This window comes from Borostomias antarcticus, assembly GCF_949987555.1.
Source record: "Borostomias antarcticus genome assembly, chromosome: 23".
In the NCBI taxonomy this organism is placed as follows: Eukaryota; Metazoa; Chordata; class Actinopteri; order Stomiiformes; family Stomiidae; genus Borostomias; species Borostomias antarcticus.
In genome coordinates, this window is record NC_140256.1 from 18726976 (window position 1) to 18749187 (window position 22212).

A 22212-nucleotide genomic window follows, 5' to 3' on the forward strand; every position below is an offset into this window, starting at 1 on the left:
TCACTAATTCCTGGTGCACTGGTTCCACTTTCACGTGTTTACACCTTTGTGGTAAAGTTTCCAGTTTTGATGAGCTTTAACGTCAATTAAATTGCTCCACACTATTCTTGAATAGACTTGCAGACCAATTCAATCTAGCTGATATCTCGCTAGCCTAGTTAGCATGTAGCTTGTATAACCAGGATAACTCTCCAGTGAGCTGAGCATGCTTCCTAACCCCGGGTTCTGAGCATGCTTCCTAACCCCGGGTTCTGAGCATGCTTCCTAACCCCGTGTTCTGAGCATGCTTCCTAACCCCGGGTTCTGAGCATGCTTCCTAACCCCGGGTTCTGAGCATGCTTCCTAACCCCGTGTTCTGAGCATGCTTCCTAACCCCGGGTTCTGAGCATGCTTCCTAACCCCGGGTTCTGAGCATGCTTCCTAACCCCGGGTTCTGAGCATGCTTCCTAACCCCGGGTTCTGAGCATGCTTCCTAACCCCGTGTTCTGAGCATGCTTCCTAACCCCGTGTTCTGAGCATGCTTCCTAACCCCGTGTTCTGAGCATGCTTCCTAACCCCGTGTTCTGAGCATGCTTCCTAACCCCGTGTTCTGAGCATGCTTCCTAACCCCGTGTTCTGAGCATGCTTCCTAACCCCGTGTTCTGAGCATGCTTCCTAACCCCGTGTTCTGTTGTGTAGACAATATGTACATTTGTAGTTGAAATAATGGTTGACAGTCGGGTGCATGTGAATGACTTCATGCACATACAAATGTAAACCTAACTTAACTCTCTTTGCTGCTGAACAGGGAATTTGAGCCTGTCTCTAACCTAAGAGAGCTACTGGGACTCGCAGTGAATCAGGATGGATGAGGAGCCGGAGAGAGCCAAGCGATGGGAGGGAGGCTACGAGCGGACATGGTGAGATCAAGACCCCGCAGCTTGTTTAGATTTGGTCTGAGATGCATTCCGGTGTCAGAGTTAAGCCTGGCCTGAATGATTGAGTGTTTAGTCTGCCTGAGCTTGTTCTGTGTGTTCCTACTACAGGGAGGTCCTGAAGGAGGATGAGTCTGGGTCCCTCAAAGCCACTGTGGAGGACATCCTTTTCCAGGCCAAAAGACAAAGGTGTGTACTTCACTGTATGTGTGTAAGAAAAGAAAGTTAGTATGAAAAACGATTTTATTATTTGAAAATAACTACCTGATATCATATCCACCCAGGGTGTTTGAGAGCCATGGACAAGTACGCCTGGGAATGGTGAGTTTGCCTTTTTCATTCTCTCTTTCACTGACACTCTCTTCTCAAGATGTCACCTTCCATCTGTCTCCCATATCCATTCTTTCTCTCCATGATCCACGTATTGAACTATTGAATACCATATTACCTGTCGTATAATGTTTCTCAGATGCGTCACCTGTACGTGGTGATAGACACCTCTAGAACAATGGAAGACCAGGACCTGAAGCCCAACCGACTCACCTCCACCCTCAAGGTATGGGAGGGAATGCATTGTGGGAGTGCCTAAGCGGAAGCAGGAAGAGCCGTCCCATGGGACCTTATTTTGGAAAAAATATGTAAGGTAGTCAATGGTGTAAACAAATAATTTCTTTATCCCATTTGAATTGTGCCATGACCATTGCAATCCGAATATTTTTACATGGTTGGCTTGGCTTGAACATAAGCATTCCCCTGGCGCTTGTTTTCACTGTTCCCATGGAGGACTATGTGCTAGTCATGCCAAACACCTAAAAATATTCACATTGAGAGCATACTGAGACTCAAAAGATTACACCCTGTGCTTCCCGTCATGGAAAAGCACATGTATCATAGTTTTTCCAACACATTCACATATGCCCCATTGACATCCATTGTAGCCCAGTGACAGCCTGCATAAAAACTGGTTAGCTCAGTACTGGAACGATCAGTGAAATTATGGTTTCTATGTTTCAGGTTCATGGTAGATAGACCACAAATATGGCTAAATGTTGAAAATGGCACACTACCCCGATATGAATAAAATGTATGTTTTAAATTGACAAACATCATATGTGATGGTCATTGCACAATTCAATCGGGATCAATACATTATTTTTCTCACGCCGTTCACAACCATAAATTATTTTTCTGATATAAGGTCCCATGGAGGTTTTCTCTTCCTGCTTCCGCTAAGGCACTCTATACCTCACAGTGAGTCTAGTTGAAGAAGAGACGAGCATAGTTCCCAATGCAATCATACTGTAGAAAAAAGGTTTTTCTGCTTGAAATCAGGTAATGGTGAGCATACAGCGCCATAGTACGACACAGAACTGTGTTGACGGAATGACATGTTACCTTGCAGCTAATGGAGTTTTTCGTGGAGGAGTACTTTGACCAGAACCCCATCAGTCAGGTAGTCTCCTGAAGTGAATGTGTAGTATGTCCTCTTCACTGTACTGTTATGATTATGGATGTGGGCATGTTATACTCCCTTTAGAAACTAGACATTGTGCAGTTAAACATGTACTGTATCTTCTAAGACAATGGCACTTGTATTTTTTACCCCTATGGTTTCTCCTACCTAGGTGGGCCTCATCACCACTAAGAATAAGAGGGCAGAGAAGTTGACTGACCTGGCAGGTGAGCAACATGACTCTCTCACCAACCCAAATCCCTCATCCACCACTGGTCATATGCGGCTGTGGCTCAGGAGGTCCAGTAGAGCGGGTCCAATGACCGTAGGGTCAGCGGCTCGAATCCCGGCTCCTCCTGTCCACTTGGGCAAGGAAACTGAACCCCAAATTGCTCCCAATGAGCAGGCTAGCACCTTGCAAGGCAGCTGCCGCCATTATTGTGTGAATGCATGTATGAATGGGTGAATGAGAGGCCATTGTAATTAAGTGCAGTCCATTTAGCATATACCTAGTCTCAACACCAGACCCTTTCGCTGATCCACTACGTAAGCTACGCTAACTGCATTACTGCATGCTACACATCTCTCTATGGGTCTGAGACACTTCATACAAAAATCTGGTGCTCAAATCCTGGCAATTCATTGGTTTCGCAGGAATCCCTGCGAAACCAATCAGTAACGACTTTCGCGATCAGGCGCTCCCACCCATAGATATGCCCCGCCCATCTAACCTGGGCTAGCGCCTATCATTTGCTGTTACGACCTGTCACTCTTTAAATTTTGAACTGACGATACGCCCTCAGAACACCAGCTTGGTGTGGCGCAGACTCTATTATGTAGTATACAGACTCTATTATGTAGTATACAGACTCTATTATGTAGTATACAGGCTCTATTATGTAGTATACATACTCTATTATGTAGTATACAGACTCTATTATGTAGTATACAGACTCTATTATGTAGTATGCAGACTCTATTATGTAGTATGCAGACTCTATTATGTAGTATACAGACTCTATTATGTAGTATACAGACTCTATTATGTAGTATACAGACTCTATTATGTAGTATACAGACTTTATTATGTAGTATGCAGACTCTATTATGTAGTATGCAGACTCTATTATGTAGTATGCAGACTATTATGTAGTATACAGACTCTATTATGTAGTATGCAGACTCTATTATGTAGTATGCAGACTCTATTATGTAGTATGCAGACTCTATTATGTAGTATACAGACTCTATTATGTAGTATGCAGACTCTATTATGTAGTATGCGGAGCGCAGCGATTCAACGTGATATTTGAGTCTGGAGAGAGACTACCATCGACCATATGTGAGGTGACAGACGGCTGGGGTTCGTCCACAGGGAACCCAAAGAAGCACGTTGCTGCACTGAAGAAAGCCGTGGACTCAACGTGCATCGGCGAGCCCTCTCTCTACAACTCCCTCAGCCTGGCCATGCAGTCCCTCAAGTAAGGACTTATCTGTGGGAGTTACTCTTCTCTCTGGTAGATCTTAAGGGTGCTATGTACATCTTGTGGGTTTGAGATTCCTGATTCCTCTTCTCATCCTCTCTCTCTTCACAGACACATGCCCGGTCACACCAGTAAAGAGATTCTGATCATTTTCAGCAGCCTCACAACATGTGACCCAGCTAACATCTATGAATTGATCAAGGTGTGCTCGTATTAGGCCTAGATCCTCTCACCTCTGGCCAGTCACTCATGACACTATCTCGCCTCTATATCTCTCCAAGTCTCATCACTTCTCCCATCCTCTGTTCTCCCTCAGACGCTGAAGTCTCTGAAGATACGCGTGTCTGTGATCGGCCTGTCTGCCGAGGTGCGCGTCTGCACAGTGCTCACGCGGGAGACTGGAGGTCAGGATCAACCTGGTTCCTATTCATTAACTTACCCCCTCCCCTCTGCTCTTGTTGAGGTATAGTGTGATTATAAATGACGAGGGAGGTCCTTTGCACCAGCTGCTATCAGCATGTTCAATGCATCCCCTGACTGTCTGGACACTCTGGACCTGAGACAGCTTGGAGGGTTCTGTGGCTCCCCGAACAGGAAATGTACATTTATTTTTTACAAACTCATGCGCACTTCAGACATGTTTGCACAATCTAGGCATGATAAGGAACCTACCTACTGTTATACACTTGTTTATTTGCACTCTTGTACATTTGGATTTCTGTATATTGTGTATCTATTGTATATTTGTCTTCTAGACTGTATTACTTTGTCTTTTGATGCCGTGACAGTGCAATTTACCCCTGGAAATCAATATGGTGCTGTTTACACCTAGCCTTTTATAGGGATTGGTTAAACTATAACACCACTAGGAAGAAAAATATTATACCTTTTCAATCCAGACCCCATAGCTGGTCACGAACAAGGACAGAGGGAAAATGGATAGAATAACCATGAAATTATCAAATGATCCACAACGTACTGTATTTTGCCTGGTAACAGGGTCGTACCATGTGATCCTGGACGAGAGCCACTTCAAGGAGCTGCTGATGCACCATGTGAAGCCTCCCCCCGCCAGCTCCTCCTCCGAGTGCTCCCTCATCCGCATGGGTCAGTCAGCCCACAGCCTAGAGCACAGAGACAGGACGGCCTAGAGCACAGAGACAGGACGGCCTAGAGCACAGAGACAGGACTGCCTAGAGCACAGAGACAGGACGGCCTAGAGCACAGAGACAGGACGGCCTAGAGCACAGAGACAGGACGGCCTAGAGCACAGAGACAGGACGGCCTAGAGCACAGAGACAGGACGGCCTAGAGCACAGAGACAGGACGGCCTAGAGCACAGAGACAGGACGGCCTAGAGCACAGAGACAGGACGGCCTAGAGCACAGAGACAGGACGGCCTAGAGCACAGAGACAGGACGGCCTAGAGCTATGGTTGCGATAGCCTGGTCCTAGAGAACTATTGGGTGTAGATGTTTGTGTTCTGTCTCAGTACTACTAACTTGCTTTCTAGTACATACTGGTGACCAGTTGATACGTTCAATGAGGTGTGCCAGTGCAGGGCCTGGATAAAATAAACACACCCAGAAGCTCTCCAGGATCAGTGCTTCACTAAATACAAGGCCTTGAGATGCTTACAGTCACACAACGGCCTGTTGAATTTGAAATGCCTTGTGTAGCGGCCATAAGTTCAGCTCCTGGGTGCAGGATTCTCACGTTGTATGATAAACATCTAGGGCTCCTTTTCTTTCCAGGTTTCCCCCAGCACACAATAGCCTCTCTGTCTGACCAGGACGCTAAGCCCTCCTTCAGCATGGCGTGAGTATACACCAGCAGAAATAGGGCTGCAGATGGAATACTGGTACTTGATTTATATTGTTGCATGTGTTATAATTATGTAATATGTATTTCTGTCTTTTACAGGCACCTGGACAGCAGTAGTGAGCCAGGTCTCTCTCTGGGAGGGTACTTCTGTCCTCAGTGCCACGCCAAGTACACGGAACTGCCCGTGGAATGCAAAGTGTGCGGTATGTTTTTCACGTCCATCCATCTTCATCCGCTTATCCGGGGTCGGGTCGCGGAGGCAGCAGCTCCAGCAGGGAGCCCCAGACATCCCTTTCCCTAGCATCATCAACCAGCTCTGCCTGGGGAATCTTTAGCCGCTCCCAGGCCAGTACAGAGATGTAATCCCGCCACCTAGTCCTGGGTCTACCCTGCACCCTCCTCCCAGCCGGACACGCCTGGAACACCTCCCTAGGGAGGCGCCCAGGAGGCATCCTCACTAGATGCCCGAACCACCTCAACTGGCTCCTTTCGACGCAGCAGCAGCTACTCTGAGTCTCTCCCGGATGACTGAACTTCTCACCCGATCTCTCAGGGAGACCCCAGCCACCCTCCGGAGAAAACAAATTTCGGCCGCTTGTATCCGTGATCTCGTTCTTTCGGTCATGACTGTTTTTTTTTTTATGTGTATTTTTTTTTCCTGTATATTGTCCTATGAAGTTTTTATAATGTGTATGCAAGTGTGTGACTAGATCTTTGTACAGTACATGGCAGCTAACACAGACACACCAGCGGTGCTGACGTGCTTTCCGTTCGCTGTCCCCAGGGCTGACGCTAGTCTCCGCCCCTCACCTGGCACGCTCGTTCCATCATCTCTTCCCGCTGGAGGCCTTCCAGGAGAGCCCTCTGGACCAGCATGAGGGGGAGAGGTGGGTGGGACACTGATATACACATACATCCCAAGTCTTTACACCTGCACAACTATACTACGTTATTATTGTTATTGTGTTTTATTGATCACTATTGTCCTTATTGTTTTTTGTTTTTATGCTGTGTGGAAATGTTAAAGCACTTTAAGCTGCAATATTTGCATGAAAAGTGCTATACAAATAAAGATTATTATATATATATTATAACTGTTTCAGGTTCTGTCAAGCTTGCCAAGGAGAGCTGAAAGAAAAACGTGTAAGCAACACACCTTACCTATCAACCTCATACACCAACAATATTGAGACTGATCATGAAACTCTTCTCTCTCCTCATTCTTCTCCTTTGTCTCACTCGGGCCATCCCTCTCTTTTGTCCTCTATGTAGGTGTTCACCTGTCCAACATGTAGCAGTGTGTTCTGTGTGGAGTGTGACCTCTTCATCCACGATACCCTCCACTGCTGCCCGTCCTGTATTCACTCCCACACTGCCTCCTGAGGACAGGAGGACTTACTGCAACAGTCTACTGACTCATGGGAAGAGACTAACGCCACACTGACGTGATTGGTGGAGTTTGTGACTGGATCAGCGGGGACCTTTGAGAACGTGTTGGAACTCTACAGTACGTACTGTAGGAGCAGGTGAGCACATTTGAGGATGCCACACAAGAGCAAGTCTTTGTTTCCATGGAAGATACTTCTATCAGTGTTGTGACTCCTCCTTGTGTTAAGGGAGAATGTTGACTCTGACCCAGCCAGTATTTCTAGGTTTTCAAGTATGTTCCTGATGTGATCTTAGGACGTTATGGATGATGGACAAAGGGGGCCTTTTTGTGGGCCCAAAGCACCTTTTTTCATTGGTGTAGTTGGCCCCACCTGCTGTCCAAACCTATAATAAACTAAGCTCTTATTCTATGTCATCATCATCAGGCTGCTTTTATATATTGTCTGCTTACATATGTATTCTATGTATATGTATGTATTCTACGTCTTACTTTACAGTTCAGTAAGATCACATCTAAACAAGGTTTTATTAGCACTCATTACACACAAACATTTAAGAAGCATCATCATATCAGAAGTTTGGTGGACATTTTCCAGGATAGAATTCATGTGTAGAAAAACATTTCCAACTGCAAACGTAAAAATGCAAGGTCTTCTTAAATCAATTATTGTTAACAATGCAGCAACATCAGCATCAAGAAAAGTAAGGGCAGCTACAACAGGAGGTTCCTCAGAGACGCAGGAACATTTACAAACGCAACACCTTCCGCAGTCTGGGGACGCAGGGGGTCAATAGGGAAGGTACACATACAGACCTCAAAAATGGCTCACTAATATTAACAGTGGGCAATAGCAAAATATATAATGTTGACTCTTGCTGAGGCACAATTCTGCAAGGTCCAAAAGGGTATTTCATACTGAATCTAAACAGGTGCAAGGAAATGGATGCCTAACATGGGGAACATGAAACTCAGTCTGGTCAGGTCACTTATGTGGAAAGGGATCATTTTGATTGTCTATGATGTCAGTGTTGTGCAATTAACCTATTTCTCACACACACAACTAAATACTCTAGAACTCATCCAACTTTTTCGGGAGTGATTTTGATTAATCAGTTTATATGAGTAACCCACTAGTTTGACGTATGGGAGACCCATGAGCTTGTTCTAGTGGTTGAGAGCCTCTAGGCTGGGCTGGTTCTCCCAAGACAGTGACTCTCAGGCTGTTGAAGCTGGTGTACGAGGCTGATGAGAGCCCTACATTCACCACTGAGCTAGCTGGAGCTGGGCTGAGATGTTGGACATGAGAGATCTCACATTGCTTTGAGTGCTGAAAGTTCAACGATAGAGACTGCCCTGAGCAAAAATATGGATATTTTCATGACCTCTCACTTTTTCCAGCACTCTGCCTCAATATATTCAGTGTTGGCACTCACTGCTCACTCACTTCGGAGCAAAGATATTCTGTGCTCCAGACCCCACAGTGTCGTGGTCTGGGAAAGCCTATAAGTCCATGTGCCTCTGTGGGGGGGCGGTGCTGGCGCTGGGGTGCCGTCGGTCCAGCCAGGCCTGCAGCAGAGGGAGGTGGCGGTCCATCCAGCGGATGTTCTCCTCGATGCTCTGGCAGGTCTGCTGGATGCACCTCAGGCCGGCACCCGTCTCCTCGCTCAGGGAGCCGAAGAAGCTACGCACCTGTGCGGATTACACAGGTTTGAGAAAGGATATCCTCTCACATTACATAATGTGCTTAATCTTAACATTATCTATCGTGGTGTGGTGTAAATATTACATAAGACAATTCTAAACGATTATGTTAACTAGAGAAAAGTATTTACTGAGCAGTAGAATACAATCAAGTCCCAAAACACTTACCTCTTCCAGCATCTCTGTGGTGGAGTACTGGTTGGTCACTCCATTCACCATTCCAGCAATGGAATGAGAACCCAGGTCAAACCTAGAGACAAACATCATTAGCCAGGGGCATACAATCCCAACTCAATTGTGCCTCCTACTGCTTATAGACAACAACCAAGGGTTGGTCTAGAGCAGTGGTTCTCAAACTTTTTAAATAGCTGTACCCCCTCTGAAATATTTTTTCAGTCAAGTACCTCCTGACCAGCGCAAAAACATTAGTGGTAGAAAAAAATGCACCTTCAGTGTTTGATTTACAACCTTGTAACTGAAAAACAATTCAATGCTACATTTCAAATGTTTGAAATGTAACATTTCACAAAGGGACAGTTTTTTATTTATTCGCTGCGTTTCTGTCCAACATAGTCTCAGCCAATACCACAGTCTTCAAAGTTCAATGACTTTTTGGCTTAAAGAAATTGCATAAGAAGCTTAGAGTGCTTTGGCTGATGTGGAGACTATTGAATATAAAAGGTGGTTTATTGAACTTGAATTTAAATGTTTATTGAACCTATTATAGTCTAATATATATATTTTTCAATTAACATTTTTAAAATGTCTCACCCCCTGCAGTACGCCAAAGTACCCCTAGGGGTACGCGTACCCCCATTTGAGAACCACTGGTCTAGAGCCCTGACCCTAGGACAGTCTAGTCTGAGTCCCAGACTGCGGCTGAGAGCTGCTGACACAGTGAGGGGCAGCGAGGAGCAGACGCACTTCTTGACCAGGAAGTGCCAGTTGGCTCGGAGGAAGTCCCAGGCCAGTTTGTAGCCCCGGGGGTTCCTGCTGATGGAGATGACCACGTGAGGAAGGTCCTGAGTCTTCATCACCTCGCCGCCCAGGCTCTGCTCCATCATCCTGGGAGGAAGACCGAGAGAGGGAGAGTGGGTGAGAGAGTGATGATAGAGAGCGGGAGAGAGAGAGAAGGGGGTCCTTTGTTGTATTGTACTACAGTATATCTACTCTTAATTGCTTGAGTGAAATGCTGTTTATGGCAAATGGTCCAACATACTTGTCTTTGTTTCCCCATTAATATACTGTTAGCTTTTCTAAAATAAAAAACAATTTGCAAAAACAGCATTTCACTCAAGAATATACGGTAAATAGTAAATACAACAGAGAAGCCCCTTCTCTTTCTCTCCCATAAAAAAGCGGGTCTGGATAGAGATGCTAAGAGAAGACTATGTCCACCCACCATCTGAGCTTGTCCTGAAGTGGGCTGATGGACAGGGCAGTCTTGATACGGCTCTTGATGGACATGTGCAGAGAATAGCGGTACTTCTCAAACAGGAAGTCCCACCCCTCTGGAGTGCGGGCTCCAATGGCAAACACAGCCAAGGAGACGTCACTGGGAAGGCTAGGGTAGGAAAAGGAAGGTGTCTTAACCATGCAAGGATCTGAGATGGCCAGTATGTTACGGTTTGTGGCTGGAACGCGCACACAGACCACTGTTGACCAACAGACAAACTAAAGGTGAATGAGAAGAGGTCCTGACCTCATGTTGCCGTCAGAGTCCCTCCAATTGTTGAAGAGCTGGGTGGCGGTGGCCACACAGCGGGGGTGGTTCCTCACACAGGCGAACAGCAGCAGGTAGCTCCTCAGGACCCTCTGGGACATTGAGCCCTCGTCAGTCCACTCCTGGTGGTCGATGAGTCCCTGGAACAGCTCCACGATGTAGGCCTGAGACCCACACACGTCCACGGAAGGAGACATACATACGGTCAAATATAAACACACTTGTCCACCCGTCAACACATGTTGTACACATGCGTATGCTTGCCTTGCACGCACGCACATGCACACACAAAGAAACACCCTCTCTTCCTCGTCCTACCAACCTTCATCTGGTTCTCCAGGGCCTGCATGTCTCTCTTCTCCATCAGTTTGTAGAGGGGCACCAGCTCCCCCAGCCCCTGGGTGACAGGCATGATCTCTGTCTCCCGAGACAGGTAGAGGGACAGCTCCAGAGCCGTGTCCAGACTCACCTTCCCCACACTGGACACACACACACAGGCAGGGGAGCGACTATAGTGAAATGATTTTGACTTCGTTTTTGATAGATGTATTAAATACGTACTTGAGTTTCAAAGCAGGTTTGTACATGAACAGGAATGTGAGATTAAACATTTTCAAATGAAATCTAACTTGAACGTCAATGTGTAAATCCTGCCAACTTCAGACTCAGCCAACCAATCCAGAGACATAATAATAATAATAATAATAATAATAATAACTAGAAAGTACATTTCCTGGAGAAAATGTGAGGTGGGCTAGCTGCTGCAGCTGTATGTAACAGCTACTGCTAGAACTACTACGGACCGGGCAATCTCCATGCACCCACTGGCGAAGACCGTGTGTCTCTAGCCACCTCAGAGGCTGTGTTGTGAGGTCCGTGGCATGGATAGTGGCGTGGTGGTGAGACTCCGCCCCCTCAGGTCAGAGCAGGTCGGGGGCAGTGCACTGACATCCGGGCAATCTCCATGCACCCAACAGTGAAGACCGTGTGTCTGTAGCTCACTCAGGGGCTGAGATGTGGGGACAATGGCGTGGATAGTGGCGTTGTGACGAGACTCCGCCCCCTCGGGTCAGAGCCGGTCTAGGACAGTGTACTGCTCCCCGGACCACCTACATGCACCCAACCGTGAAAACTGCGTCTTTAGCCAACTCAGGGTCTGAGATGTGGGGACGGTGGCGGGGATAGTGGCGTGGTGGCGAGACTCCGCCCTCTCAGGTCAGAGGTTGTGGGGGGCAGGTCAGTGATTGCCAGGTCATCCCCATCCACCCCTCATTGGAGACCAAGATGGATTGATGGATGGATGGATGGATGGATGGATGGATGGATGGATGGATGGATGGATGGATGGATGGAGAAAGAAAGAGAAAGAAAGATGGATGGATGGATGGATGGATGGATGGATGGATGGATGAAAGAAAGAAAGAAAGAAAGAAAGAAAGAAAGAAAGAAAGAAAGAAAGAAAGATGGATGGATGGATGGATGGATGAAAGAAAGAAAGAAAGATGGATGGATGGATGGATGGATGAAAGAAAGAAAGATGGATGGATGGATGAATGAAAAAAAGATGGATGAAAGAAAGAAAAGATGGATGGATGAAAGAAAGACGGATGGATGGATGGATGAAAGAAAGAAGGATGGATGGATGAAAGAATGGATGGATGGATGGATGGATGAAAGAAAGAAGGATGGATGAAAGAATGGATGGATGGATGGATGGATAGATGGATGGATGAAAGAAAGAAGGATGGAAGGAAGGAAGGAAAGATGGAAGGAAGGAAAGAAGGAAGGATGGAAGGAAAGAAAGATGGATGGATAGAAGAAAGAAGGATGGATGGATGGCTGGATGAAAGAAAGAAAGGATGGATGGATGGAAGAAAGAAAGAAAGAAAGATGGATGGATTGATGAAAGAAAAAGAAAGAAAGAAAGAAGGATGGATGGATGGATGGATGAAAGAAAGAAGGATGGATGAAAGAAAGAAAGAAAGATGGATGAAAGAATGGATGGATGGATGAAAGAAAGGAAGGAAAGAAGGATGGAAGGAAGGAAGGAAAGAAGGATGGAAGAAAGGATGGAAGGAAGGAAAGAAAGGAAGGATGGATGGATGAAAGTAAAGAAAGGAAGGATGGAAGGAAAGAAGGATGGAAGGATGGATGGATGGAAGGAAGGAAAGGAAGGAAGGAAAGAAAGAAAGAAAGAAAGAAAGAAAGAAAGAAAGAAAGAAAGAAAGAAAGAAAGAAAGAAAGAAAGAAAGAAAGAAAGAAAGGAAGGAAGGAAGGAAGGAAAGATGGATGGAAGGAAAGATGGATGGAAGGAAGGAAGGAAGGAAGGAAGGAAGGAAGGAATATGAATGCTACCGTAGTCATAAAAGGGTGCCTGTACAGAGAGCCTGCACGTGTCCCCAAATTCAAATCCCAACTGACACTGTGAGCATCCTCTCATTCACTTCAATGGAAAGGCATGTTGGCTTCAGACAGCTCTCTCTCAAAAAGTATAAAGGTCACAGCCTAGATATTGACACCGTAGGAATCCTGAGAAAATGCTGAACATTTTAGGATATGATATGTCTGTGTAGCTTAAAAACTGTAGGCATGGCGACGAGTTAGAAAAAGTAAGCTGCAAAATTAGCAGCTCAAAAGGTAGTGTGGGCCCATACGTTTCAATGGAGAGCGCAGTTGCTGAACAAATCGTCATACAGCGAAAACTATAAGTCACACGGCTTAGATACTTACATTGTACGAATCAGAACAGTTATGGGAACGTTTCGATATATAATATGTGTATGAGCTGTTAAAACTGTAGGCATAGTGACAAGTTAGAAAAAGAGTAAAAATGCAAAATTAGCAGCTCAAAAGCTAGAGTGCGTTGCCATACGTTTCAATGAGGAGAGCAGTTGCCGAACAAATCGTCATACAGCGAAAACTCTACGTCACACTGCTTAGATACTTACATTGTACGAATCAGCACAGTTGTGTGAACATTTTGATGTATAATATGTGTGTGAGCTTTCAAAACTGTAGAAGTGCCAGCAGTTTACAAAATGTGTGAATATTTTCAAAGCAACTGCTGCCACCACTCTAAAAACATAAAGTTTCTGAACATTCCAAAAGTAGTTTCAAGCAGTTTCAATGGGACAAAAAATAGTTTTAAAAGTTAAATTTCTTAAAAACTATAACAAATATCAAAAATCTGAATGGATCCGATCAAGAGCTAAACATTATGAACATTTTAAAGTTTGAATGAAGTTTCTAGGACAAAGTATGAAGAACTAGTTAAGGTTCAAAAAAGTGGGGAGAATAATAAGAAAGAAAGAAAGAAAGAAAGAAAGAAAGAAAGAAAGAAAGAAAGAAAGAAAGAAAGAAAGAAAGAAAGAAAGAAAGAAAGAAAGAAAGAAAGAAAGAAAGAAAGAAAGAAAGAAAGAAATAGTGGGAATATCACAAGTTGGGCTAGCTTCTGCAAGCTAGCCCACCTAATAATAGATGGGTTTAAGGTTGCGTTCACACCAGAAAGTCCGAACCAAGGACCAGACCAAATGAGGGAAAATCTATCAGTAACCACATGTAATTAGAGACTACTACTAGAACATTATTACAATGGAGCCGCAACAGCGCATTGCATTTGCCATCCTGGCGCTACTTGTAATTATTTGGTGCTCTGGTCAAATAGCAACGGCATCCAATGACCGAATCTGGACGCGTGAAAACCATGAAGGCGCGCTGCTTTTGTCAATGCAAAGGTGTCGTAGGAGTTGGTACCGTCGCAGAATACGGGCCCTGATGGATGCCGACGAGACCTTCTCCGTGTACGGTACCTATCACACAGGAGACGAGTGAGGTAGCTTTTCATTTAACCTCACTATATGCCAGTCCCCTCTATTGGAATCCATTTACCCCGCACCAACAAACAACGTGTCTACTGCTAAATCAGAATTTTCTATAGGGTCTAGTGATGCACTAATAGCCAAATATTTGCGCTACTCACCAGGTACCAGAATTATGTCAGCATTGTAATCCAAATACGATATAATGCCCCTTTCGATTGAGAGGATGACAATAATATCTGTCCTGGGATGTGCGTAACGTAGGCTATTGATTTCGAGAAAGTGCCCTCCCCAAACAACTGTAACGTGGATGGTTAAAGGAATAGTAAAGGGAAAATGGATGTTTAACCCTATTTTAGGGTTGCTTGTGATCATATACAATGATTCAGATCAAAACGTTGACAAACTAGCATTTTCGAGAAAGTTGATGATTGCTCTACCACCGTTTTGGTCATACAATGGATGTGGATGGGCATCTTGAAAAATCATTCTTCCCATGAGCACTATCGCAGGGCTGCTGTCTGTGCCTTGTGATGGGGTGTTACGGTGGTCTAACAAGGCTAGATACGGATCAGCTCCTGCCTTCTTTGCTTTCGCCATCAGTCTCTTGGCTGTTTTCACTGACCGCCGACTCCACTTTTCCATTACTGTACTCTGTGGATAGCCGGGAGATGAAGTTTTGTGTGTGAAGTCCCAATCCTTCAATCGTTTAAACTCTTCTGATGTGTACTGAGGGCCGTTGTCTGAGTACACAACATCGGGTATACCATATCTGGCAAAGTGGCTTCCGAATCACTGTTTTTGACTGTGTCTTTCTCAAACTGATCCACCTCCCAGAAATTTGAGAGATAGTCCACAGTAATCAGGTAATCTCTGTCACTGAAAGAAAAATAGATCCGTCCCCACCTTCTCCCAGGGACGTCTTGGGGCTTCGTGTGACTTCAAGGTCTCCTTTTGCTGCTTCACACCCCAAGCACTACATGTGCTGCACTGTTCCATATAGGCCTTCAGCTGTGCATTCATGCCAGGCCAGTAGACACACTCCCGGGCTCGTCTCAAGCATCCCTCAACCCCCATGTGGGAAGAGTGGATTGTGTATTCTCTGCATAATCTCAAGCCGGAAGAAGCTTCTTCAGTTTCAGGTCATGGTCTTGTGTAGCTTCTTTGTCATTCTCTCCCTCCCCCACAATCAAGATCTCATCTGCAATAATCTTGACCCCAGGAAGACTGTCCATCGCTTGGTTTAACTTCCTCTGGAAGATCTCGGGCGCTGGGCTGATCCCCATTGGCATGCGTTATGTTATGTTATGTTATTTTTATTTATAATGCGCCCCCCAACCAACTGTTACATCAGCCCGGGGCGCAGCCCGGGTACAAAAAGAGACAAACAAAAACAAAGGACTGCAGAGACACAAAATGAAACTACATTTAAGACACAAGACAAGGACATAAATTATAGATCGTCTGTGACAAAGAGGTGAGTTTTAAGCTGTGCTTTGAAAGAGTCCAGGGTGGTGGCGGACTTGATGTTCAGAGGAAGCTTGTTCCATAGCCCAGGTGCCATCACAGAGAATGCACGGTCTCCCTTTGTGACAAGTTTTGACCGTGGGACCTTCAGGGTCATCTGGTTGTCAGATCTGAGCCGGCGACCAGGCCTGAAGTTGGTAGGTTGGTCCAGGAGATCTTTGATGTAAGCTGGGGCGAGACCATTGAGGGCTTTGAAGACATATGTAAGTATCTTGAATTTCACTCTGCGCTTCACAGGGAGCCAGTGAAGGGAGGAGAGGACAGGAGAAATGTGTTCCCTCATCTTAGTGCCTGTCACCAGCCTGGCAGCGGCATTTTGGACTAGCTGCATGCTGTAGATGGTCTTGTCGGTGACCCCGGCATAGAGGGCATTACAATAGTCCAGTCTGGAGAAGATGAGCATTAGTACGACCCTCCGTAGGTCGCTGGAGGAGAGGAAGGACTTGATTTTGGATACTGTGCGCAGTTGGAAAAAACAGGATTGCACCACAGATCTCACTTGCTTGTCAAACTTGAGGTCTGTGTCAAATATGACCCCAAGGTTTCTGACGTGGGATTTTTCAAGGGTGGACAAGCTTCCTAGATTATTTCTGATCTGACTGATCGAGGTGGGGTTGCCGATCAGAAGGATTTCACTCTTGGTGTCATTGAGCTGCAGGAAGTTTTGTGACATCCACTCCGTAGCCATCTGTAGCACCCCATAGGTGTGGAGAAGGTTGTGAGGTAGCTGGATTCAGTTCAACATGCCAAAATCCATTCTTGACATCAACCACAGAGAATACACGTGCTCTGTTCAAGTCTGGCAGCACGTCATCCATCGTAGGTAGTGGGTAGGGCTCCTCTTGAGTGCTTTGTTTAGTGGCTTAGGATCTATGCATACTCTCAATTTCCCAGATGCCTTACGCACTACTACCAGTAGGCTACTGATCCAGTCCCTACTTTTTTCCACTGCACATATGATCCCTCTTTCTTGTAGGCTTGCTAGCTCCTCTTTTAGTGGGTTGTATAGTGACACAGGAACTCTCCTTTTCGGTAGCTGTACAGTAGGGATGGGTATCAATGATCGAAGATTGATAATTGATTGATAAGGATTTTGGTCAATCACAAAAAAATGTGCTCGATAATCATTAATAAATTGGGGTTTGTCCAAGTTCTGTGTGAGAAATGTATATTTGTTGAATTAGTAGGCTACGCGGTGATGCAACAGGTTCCCGAAGTAACGGTATAGTTGATGCATATTAAAGGAGAATGCTCGTTTTTGACAACCTGGACCTTATTTACGGCATATTATAAGATGTTTGACTCACCGAGATAACTTTGGTGTAATTCGGAGGCCTGTAGAAGAAATTTAAAATCCAGCGCGAGCCAATATATCCATGTAATGGTGCGGACGGGGCACTGAGAATGCAGCTTCTAAAAAATTTATTTTTTATTTATATTTTCTGCCGCGAAACGGTTGTTTTCATCAATCTGTCTATATGAATCACTAGTTGTGCTTACATAGAGCGAGGGCTTGTTGTGGTTTTTCACATGCCTCTGTAATATGATCTTTAGAAACGTCTTTAGAAACGAAATAGCTTCCTCACTTGCTCCAGCACGCATGCGCACAGCGCTATTCTCCGTCTGTAGGTTACACTCGCGGCTCACATTCTCTTCTCTACGATCGGCTTGTTGGTGCCTGGAATATTGTGTGCAATATGCCTGAATATTTATAAGATTTTGATGATATAGAAGATGACTTAGAATATGATGGACGCCGATCGTAGCTTAGAGAATGTGAGCCGCGAGTGTAGCCTACAGACGGAGAATAGCCAGTTTGCGCGCTGTGCGCATGCGTGCTGGAGCAAGTGGGGAAGCTATTTCGTTTCTAAAGATGTTTCTTAAGAGCAGAGGGGATTCAGGAAGCGAAACTACTTACGGTAGCTATTGTTTATGTTGCTAGGCTACCTAGTTTGCGGAGGTTTACACACGTATGTGCTGTGACTAAATAGTTATATGCTAAATATTAAAAAAGCCTTTCCAGATGAACTACAATCTTACTTTATGGCAAATTATATGTCAGAACGCCAACTAACACCTCGGTGAGTTTCTTGTCTTTGAAATTGAGAGTTTAACATGTTTTTGAATGATTTTTCACGGTGCCCACCCACATCCATTGTATGACCTAAACGGTGGTGGAGCAATTATCAGACTTTCTCAAAAGTGCTAGTTTTGTCAACGTTTTGATCTGAACCATTGTATATGATCATAAGTAACCTTAAAACAGGGCTAAACATGCATTTTCCCTTTACTACTCCTTTAACAGTCTCTTCCTTGTCCTCCATTGTAAGATCCATATATAATGTGAATTCCTCCTTCCATCTCTTCCAGGCAAGGGCTTTATTACCCTCATCAAAGTCGATCTTCCCCGGAGGTTTCAACGCGCTCTCCATGGCTGCTATCGTCGCGCTCCGTAGTAGTCCTCACTGGCGGGAGGAGCTGGCTAGCGTCTGGTTGTGTATATTAAGGGGAACTGCTGGCTTTCAGGTTCACACCGCTGTCACCATGTTTCAATAAGAATGTTTGTTTGGCTTTGCTTCAAAGATGACAGACAACGACATACGAGTTAACTGTTTGGGGTCATCTCTATGTTCCCACAGCCCATTGTTCCCACATTACTAAGACTTTTTTTTTTTTCTTCAAAATTAGGCCCAATGGTCCCACAGCCCATTGGTCCCACATTACTAAGACATTTTGGGCTGTGGGACCATTGGGCTGTGGGACCATTGGGCTGTGGGACCATTGGGCTGTGGGACCATAGAGCTGTGGGACCATTGGGCTGTGGGACCATTGGGCTGTGGGACCATTGGGCTGTGGGAACATAGACACGCTCCCAACTGTTTAGTGCTCACTTTGGCAAATACAAAAACGGCTGTCGACTAGTCGGCATTCTACGAACTGGTGTTCCCCGCTAAAGCTTCCCCCTAGGAAACAAACATTAGTCCTACAGGGTAAAGCTACCGACTGTGTAACAACATATATTGCAACAGGACCAAGTTCTAATACGCGTTCACACCTCTCCAAACGAAGCGGAGCAAACCTTTTTGGTCCGATAGTCCGATTCCAAACGGATCAAAGGTGTAGGTGTGAACACACCCTTATATAGCGCTTTTCTAAATACTCAAAAACGCTTTACTTAAGAACATAACACACACAACACAAACACTCAAACAAGAAAGACAAATAAGCAAAACAACAAAAGGGAAACACATTAAGAGAAGAGAGGGGGTGGAAGATGGTGGAGGAGGATGGTCAGATGTCATAGGTGATCTTGAAAAGGTGGGATTTGAGTTGACTTTTAAATGAGGGGAGTGTGTCAGAGTTCCGGATGGTAAGGGGCAGGGGGTTCCAGAGGGTACTGGCGAGTGTGAGTTCCGGATGGTAAGGGGCAGGGGGTTCCAGAGGGTACGGGCGGTGATGGCGAAGGCTCTGTCCCCCAGGGCGCGGTACTTGGTCTTGGTGATGGGGGTGAGAAGGTTGGCATCTGCGGAGCGGAAGCGGCGAGTAGGGGGGTGGCGATGGAGGAGATCAGTCAGGTATGAGGGGGCAAGGTTGTTCATGGCTTTGCAGGTGGTGAGGAGGATCTTGAAGTTGATGCGTTGCTGTATGGGAAGCCAGTGAAGCTGACGGAGGATGGGAGTGATGTGTTCTTTGGAGCGGGAGTGGGTGAGAAACCGGGCGGCCGAGTTCTGAACATATTGTAGTTTTTGGAGAACGGTGGAGGGGAGGCCATAAAGGATGCTGTTGCAGTATGACTACACATAATCCTTACTGTCCAATCACAGGAAGATTTGCAGGTATGCCACGACTGACCTGATCAATTGAAAGACGTTGTTGATGAGGCTGGCACGGTCATTGCTGCTGAGGGCGGTGTGGTTGTGCTGCAGCAGCCGGATGAGTGAGCTCCAGCCGTGGCCCTCGTAGTGCACCATGTAGTAGCCACACATGTCCACGTTGAACTTCACCCAGTCCACCTCCTCCGGTAAATTCAGCACGTCTAGAAACAGCGGGGGGGGGGGGGGGGGGGGGGGCAGATTAGGAGCACTCTGCACTCTGTTGAGTGCAAATACACAGTAGCCAAACTAAAAATTACCCAAAATAAAATCAAAATAAACAATGACTGACTAGAACTAGAAGATCATGAACTTGAGGTGTCAGTGAGTAAAATTACCCATAATAACCCTTATGATGTCCCATAATGACGTATATTGATGTATAATAATTTCTTCTAGATGAAGAGAAGCTCATAGATGAACTCAGTGATCCCAAGGTGACCTCATTTGACCCTGCCAGTCAGTCTCACCTGTCTTGGTCTTGAGCAAAAAGCGGTGGACTGTTCCGGAGGCGCTGGTGATGTAGGTCAATGGGACCTGCCACAGGAAGCTGTTGGAGGAGACGTTACAATTATCAACACAGTGACCTCTGTCCACTGACTTCCAGCTCTACATTGAGACAGTGGGACCAAACCCATGAGAATGCAGACAGTTAGGTAGGTCTTACTAAGTGTATATAACTGGTGGAAAACCCCCTTTGATTTAAAAAGTCAACACAGAAGCAGGCAGACATGGGACAGATAGTACCCTGTTCCCAGTTCATCGTAGGGTTGTCATTCTTGGTTCTTACCCTTCTCTGAGGGAGGGGTCGTCAGTCTTGATGTAGCGCTCCTGGCTGAGCCTGACCTCGCGACCCCTGACCTCCACAGTGACAAGCGGGAAGCCCTCCTGCAGGGTCCAGGTGTCCATGATGGCCCTGACGTCCAGCTCGTCATCAGAATACCACTTCTGCATGCAGGACACAGAATAGCACAGACGCACAAGTCATGAACATGACAGTGATAGTGAACTGTGATAAGAGTACATTTACGGTAGCAAGATATATTTGAGATGGTAAAAAGTATGAAATGGTGGTGACAGAAAGGCGAAACTCCAGGGTCAGTCACTTACAGAGGCTCCAGACTGGAGCTTTCCCTGGGAGCAGAATCCTTCCTTCAGTCTGCCCTCATCCAGATCATCTGACTGGCAGATCTGACGGCGAAAGAGGTTATTACACCAACACATTACATCAAATACAAAAATGGAGACCAACTACCACACACACATGACATAGCCAAACAAGCTGTTTAATCTCTCAGACAGACTGAAAGGCGCACACCCACACACACACGCTTACATTGGTCAAGCTCTCCCAGAGGTGGCTGTTGACGGTGTTCTGGTAGCTGTATCGTTTGAGGTAGCGGACGATGCCAATCTTAAAAGCCTCAGGAGTCAGGAAATCTCTCAGCATGTTCAGAATACAGGCCCCCTGGAAATGAACGTATACAGATATACTGCACACCACATACATATCAATCGAATGTGAATGCATGGTATTGGTGGATTGGGAGGCGGACCTTGTCGTACGACACGTCATCAAACATCTCCTGAATCTGGGTGGGATTCTCCACAGGGGTGGATACTGGGTGGGAGGAGCTTAGAGAATCCACCTCCATGGCCTCGAAACACTTGCCAAGAAAGAAGTCATCCTGAGAGAGAGAGAGAGAGAGAGAGAGAGAGAGAGAGAGAGAGAGAGAGGGAAATAAACAAAGTGATAGTGGCAAAAGAAAAGAGGTCCCTGCGTTTTTGACCACTATCACCTGAATGACCTACAAGTCAAATCAGCATAATAATGGATAATGGATGTAGTTAGCACTAGCAGCGCCAAGCATTTGAAACTTACCAGCATAGCTGGGGGGTGGGTCAAATGCCCCCGCAGTCTTTAGAATGGGAGGCTGTTATTGACACACAATGGCCGCTAGATGGCGCTCGTGTGTGTGTTTCGGCTTGGGCTACAAATAGATACACCTGTCTAGAAATAAGATGGTCGTGTCTGGGACTACGTTTTCCCAAGCCCTATTATCAAATAGAAAGCATATCACTGATAACACTTGAAAAATAAGAACACATTGGCGCAGTATGATGTAGGACTATTCACCTATTGAGCAATTTATAGATGGATTTATGGATGAATTCCATGTTTACTCAGGCCCGGTCGGATTTAGCCAAGCCGCTGGGGTAGGCTTGTGTTGCAGTTTTACCACATTAGTTATTATTTTGGGAATTTGAGCAGAAAGGCATTTTTCTTAACATGTATTATGATATATAGATATATATTATACTAAATAAATATATAATATTTGGGAGGGTTTTTATCGCATTGTGTTATTATGTAGCAACATTCTGTGGAGGGCAGTAATAGTTGCATCGACACTGGCCGTAAGAAGAAGTGATTGAATACAGTTTCCGCATTTTTGTTGTATTCTATTTGACATGTTCCTTTGCCTCATTTAGCACCAGCTGCAAC

At 45.6% G+C, this 22212-nt stretch overlaps 2 protein-coding genes across 2 annotated transcripts in view; one reads left to right on the top strand and one right to left on the bottom strand.

Annotated features, from left to right (window-relative positions):
- On the top strand, positions 1-7369 carry gtf2h2 (general transcription factor IIH, polypeptide 2). The gene is made up of 16 exons (XM_084457064.1): positions 1-51; positions 835-899; positions 1026-1103; positions 1199-1235; positions 1384-1470; positions 2317-2367; positions 2540-2594; positions 3743-3848; positions 3963-4053; positions 4168-4255; positions 4851-4958; positions 5606-5669; positions 5775-5878; positions 6460-6562; positions 6779-6818; positions 6948-7369. The coding sequence occupies exons 2-16, from the start codon at positions 844-846 to the stop codon at positions 7056-7058; spliced, it is 1179 nt and encodes a 392-aa protein (XP_084313190.1). The 5' UTR covers positions 1-51; positions 835-843; the 3' UTR covers positions 7059-7369.
- Positions 7370-7756: 387 nt separating this feature from the next.
- LOC311324585 (endoplasmic reticulum aminopeptidase 1-like) overlaps positions 7757-22212 on the bottom strand; it is a 28837-nt gene continuing 14381 nt past the window's right edge. Inside the window, exons 8-19 of the mRNA XM_084457065.1 lie at positions 21263-21394; positions 21043-21174; positions 20817-20897; positions 20497-20654; positions 20177-20256; positions 19687-19870; positions 10812-10968; positions 10469-10653; positions 10169-10330; positions 9691-9831; positions 8935-9016; positions 7757-8754 (exon numbers count right to left, since the gene is read on the bottom strand). Of these exons, the coding sequence (XP_084313191.1) occupies positions 8566-8754; positions 8935-9016; positions 9691-9831; positions 10169-10330; positions 10469-10653; positions 10812-10968; positions 19687-19870; positions 20177-20256; positions 20497-20654; positions 20817-20897; positions 21043-21174; positions 21263-21394 (1683 nt within the window). The 3' untranslated portion in view covers positions 7757-8565. The remainder of the gene's footprint in view (positions 8755-8934; positions 9017-9690; positions 9832-10168; positions 10331-10468; positions 10654-10811; positions 10969-19686; positions 19871-20176; positions 20257-20496; positions 20655-20816; positions 20898-21042; positions 21175-21262; positions 21395-22212) is intronic.

Bases quoted from the DNA above. Each gene is read 5' to 3' on its own strand.
- gtf2h2 (XM_084457064.1), top strand. From the start codon at position 844: ATGGATGAGGAGCCGGAGAGAGCCAAGCGATGGGAGGGAGGCTACGAG. The intron at 1,104-1,198 runs GTGTGTACTTCA...ATATCCACCCAG, and splicing joins TTCCAGGCCAAAAGACAAAG to GGTGTTTGAGAGCCATGGAC. The intron at 4,959-5,605 runs GTCAGTCAGCCC...TTTTCTTTCCAG, and splicing joins GTGCTCCCTCATCCGCATGG to GTTTCCCCCAGCACACAATA.